This window comes from Chrysemys picta, chromosome 2, assembly GCF_011386835.1.
Source record: "Chrysemys picta bellii isolate R12L10 chromosome 2, ASM1138683v2, whole genome shotgun sequence".
In the NCBI taxonomy this organism is placed as follows: domain Eukaryota; kingdom Metazoa; phylum Chordata; order Testudines; family Emydidae; genus Chrysemys; species Chrysemys picta.
Window position 1 is genome coordinate 150,377,138 of NC_088792.1, and position 14,147 is coordinate 150,391,284.

The following is a 14,147-nucleotide window of genomic DNA, read 5'->3' on the forward strand; positions in this document are numbered from 1 at the left end:
TTTGATTTCAGTTTGCACAAGCTAAGGGCTGGCTTCCTGCAATAAAGGAGAAGCAAACTCACTTTAAACAGGAGCTCCTTCCCCTCTTATCAACTTGCTTATCTCCCATGCAAACAAAACCATTTGCACTTTGGTCCAGTTTGGCTGTAATTAGCCAAGCTCAGAAAGAGTTGATCAGGTGTTCCACGGTCACAGCAGATGGCAGCTCGCCTAGCAGAGGACGCTGCTGATCTGTGTATTGACCACACAGCTGAGCTGAGGAAAATAAAGCTGAAGCAGAACATTCAAGTAAAAACACTTGGTTGTGAATCGCCGCATCCGCTGCAAGCTGCCGGCTTAATTTTCTGGGAGCTTTAGGGTGTAAAACCAAAGACAGCCTGGGCCAGGGAGCCTTATTCCCATAAACTTTATAATCTTATTTATGGCTGCGGAGCACATCTAGCGTGAGAAGAACAACTCAAAGATAAGGGAGAAAAGTTCCGCTTGCTCACTCAGCTGTGTAGAGCCAAACTCATGAGGAACTTGTGTGGGGCCCTGGTAACTGAAATGTAAGTCACTGAGGGCCAGATGGGGTTCTGAGATACGCTCAGCCAGACCCCCCTGGTAGCACTGGAGTTGTACAGAGGCCCTTGGGTTTTGGCACAGATACAACCGATCAGCACATGCTGTAGTCTTTGACCCACACACGCAAAAACGTTAAGGTTCAGGCGCTCAGCTGAGCCTTGAGCTCCTCCGCCCCCTCTGGAATGGGAGTTTACTTCCCAAAATGCCTGTTGGAAAATGGGGAAATGAGAGCAAAGGTGACACATCACACACACTGCTGCCTCCCACCCTTAAGTCTACCCCCTCCCGAATGGCAAGAGTTACTGGGATCATCACAGCACCTTATGCAGCCCTTATTATCATTCTTAGTATCAGATACTAGAGTTCAAAGGAGGCATTCAGCTAGGAGAAGTTTCAGGTGGATCCTGCCTATAGATTTTTTGCCATCTCTGCAAAAAAAAAAAAAAAAAAAAATGAAAGAAAGTTGAAAGAGTTCAAAATAGCTGGGTGGCCCCTAACTCAGGAATTCCGTAACCAAATAATCTCAAATTTACCCCACCTACTCTACTTTGGGCCTGGAACTGGGCCACCAATTTTCAAACTGCTCTGATGGTGTATGTGGATTTTAGAGGTTGGAAAATGTAGTTGTAAATGGGCTGTTGCCACTTTAACGATTGTGCAGCTACAAGCTGGCGCAGAATCAAACCGTCTCTAGAACCTGTTTTAAATAATCGTGCAATGTTAGTTTTATTATTCATAGAGCACTGGAGAGGTGCACGGCCTTTCATTTGCTCATACAACACAAAAGTCCCAGTCCCGTGGACTCGGTAATCTGTCAGGACAGAAATGCTGCTGGCCCTCACGCGCTCTGTGATTCTCTTGCAGTCACTGGCCATGCACAGCACTCCTGAAAGAGTTGGAAAGCAGCTGGTGGCTCCCTCCAGCGAGATCTGAGTTCTCAGAGGCTGCTGCTCTCCGTGGTTTGGATGGAGAATGGATAAACCTCTCGCACCATGTTGGTGACAAAGCAGGGCATTTCCTTTTCCCCCTGGTATTTCCCTTTGGCTTCGTGGTGAAACGCGACTTTCCAGCTGATGCGGGTCATTAGACGTGCAAGTTCAAGATGCCGCTCATCTCCTTCCAGAAACTCCAGCAAGGTCTGGAGAAACATGGAGCCCCCCAGATTGAGGAAAGCGCTGTAGCCTGAAAATACCAGAGAAAGGACGTTGTTGTCTCTTGTGGGTGTAAATTCCCAGCGGGCTGCTTCATTCAAATACTGATGCAGCTGCTGTGCTGGTGGCAGGGAGGAGATTGGTTGACCCACTGTTTCCATGGCCCCATCTACACTACAGAACGGAATCAGGACCCCATCGTGCCAGGTGCTGTACAAACATAGCCTGCAGCAGGAACGACTGCACCTGTTTGCCAGCCATGGTGCGTTGCCCTGGTGCTAGAAGAGAAGCCTTCCTGGAGCCTCGGCTCAGGTCTTTCCAGCACCATGTCATGGAAATCTGCAGGTTTTCAGTTTAAATTAACCTGCATCAAAAAATGTCTCCCTCCTTCCCCTCCAGAGGCCTGGTGGGAGGTGCAGGGCCAGTGTGGGAGCAGTGGCAAGCGATTGATCGGGATGAGGGGTACACTATACCCATTTGGCTGAGGAAAGCCTTGGGTTGAGGGCCCCCATGGGAGCCAGGGGTGTGAAGGAAAGGAACAGTCACTCTCCTCTTTTTTCTGCGTTCGCCACCTCTGTCCCACCCCCCAAATGCAAGCCAAGAGCAACTTCGTTCCCTTCTCGGCCAGCATGGGGCCCGGCTGGACCCTGGGACAGGGGAAGCAGCATGTAAAATGGCTATGCAGCTAGTGTCATGACTCCCCCATCAAACCCCACATTAGGGCCCCCCCATCTTTGAACAATTCCCCCTCTGCCGGAATGGCCCAGCATTGTACAGTGAGCCGGACTCTCTGTCGATACATCCCCGGGATGATTACGGGGGTACTCTGTGGGCCACGGGCTGCACAAGTCTAGTGGGGATCACCCTGAGCCTGTATGCATGAGGATCCTGGGTCGAGACTCGACCCTGTTTCCCTACGTGCCTTTTCGGTGGGATTCTCCCCACCTCCACGTTTAACTGAGAAAAGAAGTTCAACGTTTCTTTCCCAAATAGCGTGAAAGAGGGCAGCTGTTGACTCCAGCACCAGAGCTACAGAGTCAAAGTGGTGGCTGTTGCTGGAGACTAGACAGCTCCCTGTTCGGTAGCAGTTCTGCTCCGCGGACGGGCCAGAAGGGCGTTAGACCTGAAGGAGCAGAATCGCCCCTGGGGTGACAGCCCCTTCCGGCCTCCGGTCCCAGGGCCGTCTCTGCTCTCACTCACCTGGGCTGCAGGCGAACATCACGGCGGTGCTGTCAGGGATGGAGAGGTAGTGCGAGAAGCTGTCTGCTGAGGGCCGGCCGCTGTCTGTCTCCACCCACACACCTGGATCCGTCACATTCCCACGGCAGGCCTGGAAACACAAGCGCCGCAATCAGCCAGCAAAGGTCTGTGTTTGGTGCTGTTCATTCCACTGTTATCCCCTCTGGCCTCCTCTGGGGCAGGCCTGAGCCCCCTTTCATTTCCCCCTCCCCACGGGCATCTTCCCTCCCACAGGCCTGGCTGGAACCCCCCTTCATCTCCCCTGCCCCCAGGCCTGAGCCCCCTTCATCTCCCCTCCCCACAAGCCTGGCTGGAACCCCCAGCTATCTTCCCCTCCCCCCAGGCCTGGAACCCCCTTCATCTCCCCCTCCCCCCAGGCCTGGCTGGAACCCCCCTTTATCTCCCCTCCCCCCAGGCCTGAGCCCCCTTCATCTCCCCTCCCCACAAGCCTGGCTGGAATCCCCAGCTATCTTCCCCTCCCCCCAGGCCTGGAACCCCCTTCATCTCCCCCTCCCCCCAGGCCTGGCTGGAACCCCCCTTCATCTCCCCTCCCCCCAGGCCTGAGCCCCCTTCATCTCCCCTCCCCACAAGCCTAGAGCCCCCCCTTCATCTCCCCCTCCCCACAAGCCTGGCTGGAACCCCCAGCTATCTTCCCCTCCCTCCACAGGCCTGGAATCTCGAGCCATCTCCCCCTCCCCACAGGCCTGCAACCCCCCTTCATCTTCCCCACCCCACAGGCCTGGAGCCCCCACAGCCATCTCCCATTCCCCACAGGTCTAGAGGCCCCATCTGTCTCTCCCTTCCCCTCCATGGCTGGCACAGAACCCCACACACCAACCCTTCCTGGTGGCAGATTGGGGGGATCTGGTAAGATTAGCAATCTGGGCAGGGGATAATCAAAGGAGACAGCTTGGAAAATGCCACTGATCCGCTTTCCTTGGAGCAGACTCCTGCCATGCAGCTGGTGCTGTACATTTATTACCCAGCTGTCTAGATTGCAAGCTCCTTGGGGCAGTGACTGGATCTGTCTAGCCTCTGTTCTGCAAGCGCTCAAAAATAGATACTCCTGGCCGGATCCTCTCCCTGCTTCCGGCTACTCTGTTCTGCAAAGTAGCCAGAACCTGCCCTTGATCTGGCCAGTTCGTAGTGAGTGAGGTTCATTCACACCCCATGCCTGTTTGGTGGCCGGTTACAGGGGAACTAGTCCTTTAAGGAGGTTGTGGCTCCTCTGGGCCTGTGGCAGATTGCAACCACCTCCCCAGGTGAAAGGAATGAGTCCCAGGGGCAGATAATGGGAGCATGTGACTCAGACCCACAGGCTAAGTGTAGGGAGATGCCTCAGAGAGCAGGAAGGTCATGTGAGGTTCTTACAGGGGCTCTGGAAGGGTCTGTCTACCAGTGAAAAGCAAAAAAACTGGCTGAAGTCCCCTGCAGTATGTATAGGGGGAATGGATTGCTGAGCCTGGGATGGGTCTAATGGCCTAGCAAGCCAGTCCCCACCAGGGGAGGGTAACTACAAAGCTCCAGGTGGGGTGGTCTCCTTTCCCTGTGGAAGAAGCGAAACTGAGGCAGTACCAGAGTCTGATGCCACATGAGGTGAGCCCTGGGTACATGGCCCCTATGTGACGTGTGCGGTGTCTGGGAATGGGCAACAGGGGATGGATCACTTGATGATTCCCTGTTCTGTTCATTCCCTCTGGGGCACCTGCCATTGGCCACTGTCAGAAGACAGGATACTGGGCTAGATGGACCTTTGAGCTGACCCCGTATGGTCGTTCTTATGTCTCAATTTGTTATACAGTGGGATGTGTGGCAACATGAGTCCTAATTACCAGCAAGGATGCCAGTCTCAGGTGAGGGGCTGGAATGAAGCCTGTGGGCAGGGACTTTATGGGGGGGGGTTGCATTGCAGCTGTTTCTCTGGTACCTGCCTAGCAATAAACAGGACCTTGGCTGCTAGCACTAAAGACTGACTCATGGCTGGCAGAATCTGTGCACTGCAGGTTGCATAACCTGAAATTGCCACCCCCTTTCAGTGGCCACCAAACTCTCTCTGGAGAGTCTCTCTATTGTTATTACGCATAAAAGAAATGGTTATAATACTGAGGTCGTGCCCAGAGGTTCTGAGCAGGTGTTTACTGTGCTAGTTGCTGTACAAACCAATACATCATTAACAAGCTGACTTCCAGTAAACCCCAACGCAAGCCTGAGCAGGCAAGTGGCATGGGTGTGTTAATGACCATTCAGTACTGAGTGGAGGACTTAATGGTGCGGCTCATAGCGAGGTGTACAACAAAGAATGTATTCAGTTAATCCTCTCAATGGCATGGGCAGGGAATGGGCACCTCCCGGGACTGTTCTGCAGCGGAGTGGCTGCAGACAGTCTAGCTCTGACGCCGCCTGCGCTGTTCATTGCCGGGTGAACGCATTAGTAACCTGCGTTGCCCGGCTTACACTGGGGGGTTGCTGTCAGGCAGGCCTATCTGTTTGACCCATGAGGTGGCGTGTGCTGCATCATTTAAAAATGCCAGGGAACCGGAGGGCAAGGAGAGTCGCAGATAACACAGGCTACAGCCAGGTGCTATGCAAGCATCTTCTCCATTTTTGCTGAATGGTGAATGAACGGCTCCCCCTGCTACTGCCTCTCCATCATGCCTTGCAGTCCCCAGCGCTCCCCCAGCCCCTCAGCTGGGACCTGCTGCGCCCCTTGCGCCTCCAGGCCTGGGTGTCTCTCGAGCTGAGATGGCCAGTCACACAGAACAGTGCAGTGACTCTGGGCCACCAGGATGATTCTCACTTGTGCCTGGGGTGGGATCCGAACCCGGGATTGGGTTCCTTGGCCCACTGTGCCCCCTCTCAGCAATTAGTTCCTGATGCCCACCAAGTCCACCACCCTGGGAGGTGATTATTTCTCCCCGTGTTTTGGGGAGAGAAAACATCCTATACTGAAATGCTGCACCTGTTCGCTCTGCTGTAGTACTCTGTCTCTGAGCTTATGGGCATGTGTTAGGTAAGCAAGGTTCCCTCAGGCTAATCTGTGGATGGGAGACCCGCCCCCCCCCTTCCAAAAAGCCCCCCCAGAGTCCTGTTTGGAGTGGCATTGGTGATGCCTAAAGTGGAGCTCTTCTTGGATATTACTGAACTGATGCACCTGACTGGTGTTAGAGGGCACTGTAGCTGTCTCAGAGCATGACTTTCTGTCTTGAACCATTGAGTTCATGAAAGATCCCATGACATGTTTTGAAAGAGTTGGCACATTAGCCCTAGGCCCTGGACCAATTCCAACTGGTTAATTACTTTCCGCCTCTGTAAACTTCCCCTTAGGTTTAGCAGGTAAACAGAAATCATTGCCTCTTTCCAAGTGGAAAAACCTGACAATCTCCCTGAATAATGCGATGTTCTGCAGGAGATTCTTCCAACTATCCCCAAGTCTCCAGCTCCCAACTCCTAGGCAATCAGACTGCAGACCATGGAGTCTATGCAGAGCAGTGAGATTGCCCGCTAGCACTATGGGACTAATGGACCAAGGCTGTGGGTGAGATTTTCCAAGTCACCTAAGTCCCATTTTCAAAACTGATGTTGTCACAGGTTGCCATGGGACAGTCATTTCTGAAAATGGGACTTTCACTGAAGAGCCTCTGAGATACTATTGAAAACTTTGCCTGAGCTCTCTGTGCTTGTACTACTACATCCCACTGCTGCTTTCAGCACAGTATCATAGACTATCAGGGTTGGAAGGGACCTCAGGAGGTCATCTCGTCCAACCCCCTGCTCAAAGCTGGGCAAACCCCAACTAAATCATCCCAGTAACTGCTATAATTTAACTGGAGTAGATGCCACAGCTCTACACTCCAATTGTTCCTCTCCAACAGGACCCAAAGAGTGTGAGGGGTCATGGGGAGCCCATCCCACCAGGATCCATCCTGTCTTTACTGCTCATCAATATCTACCTGAGACCAGGTGGAGACACCTTCTGCTAACGATATGCCAGTGACACCTGGCTGCTTATCTCCTTGTTCACAGATGCAACCTGAAGCAATTCCAGGAAGGTGGAATGCCTGTAGATCAGCACCAGCATGAAGAATTCCTGGCTCCAGGTGAACTCAGGTAAGATGGAAAAGATGCTGTCAGAAGGGTAGGGAAGGCTTTAGGGAATTAGCTAAAGAGACTGTCCTACACTTCCACTAAAGCAGGGGTGACCAACCTGGGGCTCCAGAACCACATGTGGCTCTTCAGAAGTTAATATGCGGCTCTTTGTATAGGCACCGACTCCAGGAGCTACAGGCGCCAACTTTCCAATGTGCCGGGTGGCGGTGCTCACTGCTCAACCCCTGGCTCTGCCACAGGCCCTGCCCCCACTCCACTCCTTCCCGCGCCCTCCTCTGAGCCTGCTGTGCCCTCGCTCCTCCTCCGCCACTCCAGAGCCTCCTGCACGTCACGAAACAGCTGATTGAGAGGTGCAGGGAAGGAGGGGGAGGTGCTGATCAGCTTGGCTGCTGGTGGCTGGGAAACGCTGGGAGTGGGTGGGGGAAGCTGCTGGGGGGCTGCTGACGTATTACTGTGGCTCTTTGGCAATGTAAATCGGTAAATTCTGGCTCCTTCTCAGGCTCAGGTTGGCCACCCCTGCACTAAAGCCATCTATTGGCCATTCATGAGGCCTCAGGGAGTTGTTTGATTGCTCACTAAGTCTAGTTGGTAAGGTAGCATCACTGACAAAATGATACCTTCTTCATCCACTAGGTTACTAGGACACCCCATCCTTTCCACCATGATGAGGAAGTGGCCATGATAACCCACATGTTTGTTACCTCCAGCCTGGATTGTGTAAATTGCTATGGGGAGTAGGAGGAGAAACCAGTGCCATGGGTATATTCTTAATGCAAGTTTTTTGGTCATGCTACAGCCACCAGTCCTTGAACAGAGGTGGTTGCAAATAGCATGTAGGATGGGATCTCAGCCCAAACACCAATGCCAGTTCCCAAGGAGCTGAGGCCTATGTGAGGCAATGACTGTGTAAGCCTTTAGCCACTAGGCAGAGAACTGAGACTTGTGATGCTATCACATATGCCACAAATATCTGTGATCTGCGGAGCACTTTGGGTCATCCTGGAGCTGACTGGCAAGATTGAGGCAAAGTGATCCGTTCGCTTTGGTCTCAAATGTTCAGTCCCCAGATTCATTCCAGAGCTACAGGAACTCCTCGGTGCAATGTAAGCCCCTCTCTTTGTTAGTGAGACATTGATGAATGACTCCATCATTCATGGGGTGTAAACATTCTCTAAATTGTTTGGATGAATCATGCTGTGGTCTCCTGCTATTTGTATTGGGTGGCTGTTCACATGGCATCATTTCTATTTCCTGATGGACGACTGAGACGTCTTCACACAAGAAAATAATGAAGAATGGGCAATGCATTGCGCGCTTTCGGGAGCTGATTTTCAGCATCGTCCTGCGTAACATCTGTGAACCTTTCAGAGCCACAAACGCTTGCACAGATGGCTGCTTGTTGGAATACGTATGGCTATCTAATGATCTGACCCTCCCTATCAGAGCTGAACTTGATACTTCTGGTTGTGTAAATGTTTGTGAATTGGGTGCATTACTCTTCCACCAGCTCCAATCTGCCTGCCTAGCACAGCTGTAAAAGGGTATGATCGCAGCTCGAGCAGACGTACCTGAGCATGTAAACCCGGTACTGATCGCATCGCACCAAACGGATTAACGTACCGATGACAACGACTTAGTATAATGCTAGGCAAGCTTAACAGAAATCCATCAAAATCCACAGCACCATCTATAGAGTCAAATGCACAGCACCATCTGAGGACCTGCTATGTCCGGAGGAATCAGTAAAATGTGCTCAGTAAGTGGGGTGTTTTTTCTTCCCTTTTCTTTTCTTTTCTCCTAAAGCTTCTTATGCTTCCCCCTCACCCCCCCCCCCGAATACATTCCATGTCCCCCAGTGTGAGAACCTCTGGTCTAGAGATGGTTGGGAGGTTCTGTTCTCCCTGTCTGTAATAGAAGGACAAGGGGACATTCAATTAGGTTTGCGTTTCTCACCTTTTAATTTGAGAAGAGGAAATAGTACTTTAGACAGCACTTGATTAGCCTGTGGAACTCACTGTCACATGATGTCATTGAGGCCAAGAACTTAGTATGATTCAGAAAAGGATTGGACATTTATATGGCTAACAAGAATATCCAGAGTTGTTCTAAGTAATGACATAAGTTCTGGAGGGGATATTAAATCTCAGGCTTAAGGGCTTAAACCAGGATGAGACCTAATGTGGAGGTCCCACATCTGCTGTTGTGGGGCTCTTACACCTCCCTCTGAAGCATTGGTGCTGGCCACTGATAGAATACTGGGCTAGATGAACCTTGGGTCTGATCCTGTCTGGTGGTTCCCATGTTACCTGTATGAAGAAGATCTTGGGCTTTCCAGCTAGCACTGGGCACCTTTGTGGGGATAACATCTGGAAAATCCTTGTCAGCTTGAGCAGCTCTCCCCTGCAGTCATATATGGCCCCCTCCTCGCCGTGGCTGGACAGAATGCTGACAAAGCAATCACCATGCTCTTCCCGGCTCTCTGTAAAGACATGTTAGCACAGCAGCTCCTTAAAGCATCCTGATGTCTGTCTGGCACCCACGAGGAGAAAGGATGGGCCCATGGGTCGGATACGAGCCTGGGACATAGGGGAGCTGGGGTCAATTCCCTGCCCCAGACTCACTGTGTGACCCGGGGCAAAACACTTAGGTAAACTGAGGCCCAGAGAGGTCTGTAAAAATGGGAAGAATACCTCCCTGCCTCCTGGGGGTGTTGTGGGAATAAATATATTTGCTGGGGTCCTCTTTAGGGTATGTCTTTGCCCCCCCTTCCATGAGCACCTCAGTCCTTTGCAGTGGTGGAACCTGTCACTGATAGCAGAGGGCTCTTTAACCTAGCATACAAAGGCCAGGCAAGATCCAGGGGTTGGTCACTGAAGTTAGATAAACTCAGAAAGGAGATAAGTCATCCCAGTGGCCCAGCACCCTCACTGTGAACGTGTCATCTAGGGACGTGGTGGGTTCTCCATCATGTGGAGTCTCTCAATCAAGATTGGGCATCTTTTTCTAAAAGATCTACCCCAGTGCCATCTTGAGTGATGGGGTCCAATGCAGGAATCCCTGGGGGAGACTCTGGGGCTGGCAGGAGGCCAGGCACCTTTTCAGCCTGGAGGAAGGGTGTGTCAGAGGCAGGAACGGGCAGCAGCTGTAATGCACTGGGCTTGGGTTCTCCCCAGATGGCATATAATGATCCCTTAGGGACCAGAGCAGCTGGCACAAGCTAGAGCAGCCTCAAGACTGTTCTAAGCTGGGCTGGGGCAGAGACTCAGGAGCTGTACCCTGTTGTTATCTGGCTCTAACTCCCTCTTGGGCTGTATGAGGAGGGGAGCCGGCGTCAGCAAGGAGCTCCCTTCGGTGCAGACGGAACCAGCCATGCTCCTTTCTGCTATCCCTGGGATCGTGCAGCCTGGCAGGGAAGCGGGCATTGCAACAGCCAGAAGTAGTCTGTTCCCTCCTGTGCAGGTCACCAGCTGGGCAGGGACAGCCGTTCCCTGCAGCCCCACCAGGACGTAATTGAGAAGACGGCGCCTTCTACCTGTGGCGATGGTGCTGACTCAAACCCGCCTCTGTGGACTTGCTAAGAGCTCATTTTCCACCCGAATTCAACATTTGCTCCTTAGCATGGTCACCATTGAGGGACACCGTTTACAACCTCACCTGGCCATGAGGTTTAGGAGTCTCCCCCTCTCATTCTTTGGTTACTCTCCCGCTCCCCAAGACGTCCATCTCAGTCACATCTCTCCTGAGAGTAGGACCAAACAAGGGGGCTGGGGGTTGTGAATGGCATGTGCTTCCTGGGATATGCCAGCCCAAGGGTGTGTGTGTGTGTGGGGGGGGAATAGACAATCAAAACTGTGCACAATTGATGTTCCAAACTGCAACAAATGTAATGCAAGCCCCATCCATCCATCCATCCATCCACTGGTCCCAACATGCAGCTTCGCACACTGCCAGGAGCAAAGCAGGGGACACGTACCTTGCCGGTAGATCTCCTCTATTTCCTGGGCTTCCTGGTCATAGTGCAGCTTCACTGCATAGTTGAGTTTGGATAATGCTTTAAACAGCTTGTCTGCTTCTCTCTTGGCCCCTTTCCTGAGTTTCAGCGGCTCAGGGCTGCCGTGGAACTCGTAATTGACAATGATGACAGCCCTGTTCTTTCTCTGCTGCACAGACATGCTGTGAAATCCCTTTGGCAGCGCTCAGGTGAGGCTGGCTGGTGGCACCTATCGCTTCAGTAGGAGTGATCTCAGTTTCCTCTACCTACGATATCTGTCTTCTCGCTCAGCGAGGGTGGAGTACTCCTAGAAAAGCATATCCTGCTTCACGGGGTGACTCAGTGCCAACACAGCTGTCGTACCCAGTCCGCTCCCAACCCTGCAGAGCTCAGGTAATGTGCAAAATAAGGCCAGACTAAGGCATAGATGGGGCTGTAGACCTAGCTCCAACTCCTGGAGTTAGGGGATGACATCAGTGTCTTATTACTTTTTATTCAAGTAAAAAGCTAAGTTCGTTGTCAAGCTTTTCCTCTGCAATGTGTAGCAAGTGTATCTAAAGCAGGAAAGTCTGCCTGAGTCTGCAGCCAGCCTGAAGCAAGCTCTGTGCAGCTGAAACACCTCATGTTCTTAATGGGGTGTTGGCACCAAGACTAGATACTAGGGCAGGGAGGTGCCTTTTGCTCATCCTCTGGAAAGCTGTCTAAATTTGGCCAAGCTCTAATCCTCTGAATGTAGATGTTTGCACGTGCTCAGAGCCTTAGAGGAGACTCAACCTTGGAAGTACATTTCCCACAGAGAGACTTCTCCTAGAGGGAGAACCATCAGGGCTGCAGGGGCGGAGCCGGACTTTCCCCGCCATTGCTGCTCCTGGCCACTGAAGCGTGAGAGCAGCGAGATTGTTCATGTGCTGTCAATGCTCCTGCTGGTTGCTTCCTCCTTCTCTGTTCCTCTCCTCTCTGCTTTCAAGGTGGGGGACAGGCACAGAGAACAGGGTAAGGAAGGTGGGGCAGGGGCTAGTAGCAGTGGTGATGGAGGCAGGAGCTGTGGTGACGGGGACAGACGGGGATGGGGTTGTAGGGATATGAAAGGAACTGGCTCAAGGGGGAGAGATGAATCTTTAATCACTTGAACTCTCCCTTCCAGAATATAAAAGAGAACAAGATTTCTGAGTCAACACTCCTCTGCTGCTTTGCAAATAACTGTGAAACCCAGTGGCAAAGTGTGTGTCCGTGTCCCTTTTGTGGTGGTCTGCATAAGAAAATAGCCTACTACTGCTACCATTTCATTAGCTCAAGGGGTAGAAGTCTGTGCTGTGGATCTAAAGGTCCCACCCTTGCTGATGATCCATGTGGGATCAATATGGTTCCAAGGGCTGGAGCTTCTGTCATTTCAGATTTACAGTTGTGCGTGTCACCTGAATGAGGCAGGTGAGGGGGTGTGGAACAGGATGTGGTTGTGTAATTAGAGGCTGTACACAAGGCTGTATGCCTACAGCCTTCTGGTAGGGTAGCTGCTCTGAATGAGAGATCATTGCTGGCAGCTCAGCCCCCTCACACCTGAGCTCCCTCAGAACTCCTGAGCGTATAGAGCTTGTACCGACCTAACATGACAGGGGCCTGGCCCGTGACTTGCTTCTGCTATACAAATAATGAACCGGGCCTGGTGATTCATGGTGCTACCACCACCTTGTCTGAACCCTCTGGCTTTAACCGCACCTCAGCTTCATTACCAGGAAAGAGCAGGTCTGGGGTAGGTATTCCCCGAACAGCCACAGCGATGCAAAGAAATCATTTGGCTTCTCAGCAATGTCCTTATCTTCCTTCCTTGCTCTATTTAAACCCTGCCGGCTCAGAAATTCTTTCACAGGCTTCCTGCTTTGGATGCACTTAAATAATCTCATTTGACTCCTTTGGCTGAGGAAAGGATTTTGGGGGTAGGAAGTGGGGAGGATTTTGGGATCAGGCTTTCCCCTTTATTCACTCTCTACTCTCCTCCACTTTTCTTTCTCTATCGCCAACACCAAGTGTACACAAACCATGAGCCAGGCCCCTGAAATCAGGAGATTGGCTTTAAAAGAACAAATACATTCATTGGGTTTGCTTTCTGAGCTTTCAGGGAATTCTTGGGTCATGCTTTCAAGATTGTTGTTTTCTGTGAAACCAGGAGGGCTAGAAACTTAAAAAAAAAAAAAAAAAAAAAGAAATCTGATAGTCTCACCTAATCACATGACTCCAGGAGCTTGGGCTTTAAGAAATACACAAAGTAGTGAGACTCCTGATTAAAATCAGAAGTGGGCTTGCTTCGGGGCATAAGAGGAGTGGTGGGCGGCAGCCTCTCTGCTGTGGGGCGGGATCTCACAGGTACGGGTCTTGTTTAGATTCCAAGTCACACAGGCTAACTAAAGGCCTGGGCTATGCACAAAGCTCCTCCCTTTTAAGCAAAGGGGCTATTTTTTGTTTTTAAACTGATTTAGTGAAACCCAAGACAGCTTTGCATGTGGAGACTCCTAAATTGATTTAAGCCTGGGTAAGATGGGTTTAGTTTGCCCATGTGTAAATTTTCAGGGACAAGCTAAACTGCTCTAACCGGGTTCAAAGTGCTCCACACAGCTGTCTGCACTGGCTTAAGCAAATAAGCTAAAGGACCCACCCAGCTGCAACTTTGTGTAGACGCCTGAAAAGAGACTGTTAAACCAATGCAAAACCCTGTGTAGACACTTATTGAATTAAGCTAAATCAGGTTTTAAAATTTTGAATGAGGGAAGCTGCTTTAGCTAAATGGGCATTAAATCAAATGGGGAAGGGGAGCATCCACATGGGGTTTTGCTGTAGTTTAACTGAACCAATGCAGTTCTGATGTAGACAAAACCTTTGTCTCCTTCTGCCGCTTCAGTTCTCTGGTGGCAGGATCCAGCCACTTCTGACACCATGGTGAGTTGTGATGCAGGCAGGGAGCAGAGACAGGCCGGGAAGGGGGGAATAAAGGTAAGGGCTTTACTAGTAACAGACCCTGTAGTGACTCAGAACGGCCATACTGGGTCAGACCAAAGGTCCATCTAGCCCAGTATCCTGTCTACCAACAGTGGCCAATGCCA

At 51.5% G+C, this 14,147-nt stretch overlaps 1 protein-coding gene and 1 long non-coding RNA gene across 2 annotated transcripts; one reads left to right on the forward strand and one right to left on the reverse strand.

The window, feature by feature from the left end:
* Positions 1-1,264: 1,264 nt before the first annotated feature.
* Positions 1,265-13,251, reverse strand: LOC101949026 (caspase-7-like). Its single transcript, XM_005313406.3, has 4 exons — positions 11,035-13,251; positions 9,368-9,540; positions 2,916-3,045; positions 1,265-1,746 (listed from the first exon to the last, which is right to left on the reverse strand). Exons 1-4 carry the CDS (start codon positions 11,231-11,233, stop codon positions 1,502-1,504), a joined length of 747 nt encoding a protein of 248 aa, XP_005313463.2. The 5' UTR covers positions 11,234-13,251; the 3' UTR covers positions 1,265-1,501.
* On the forward strand, positions 2,945-8,821 carry LOC135981538 (uncharacterized). The gene is made up of 3 exons (XR_010598593.1): positions 2,945-3,079; positions 6,978-7,061; positions 7,695-8,821. It is a non-coding gene; the product is annotated as an uncharacterized LOC135981538 (long non-coding RNA).
* Positions 13,252-14,147: the final 896 nt, after the last annotated feature.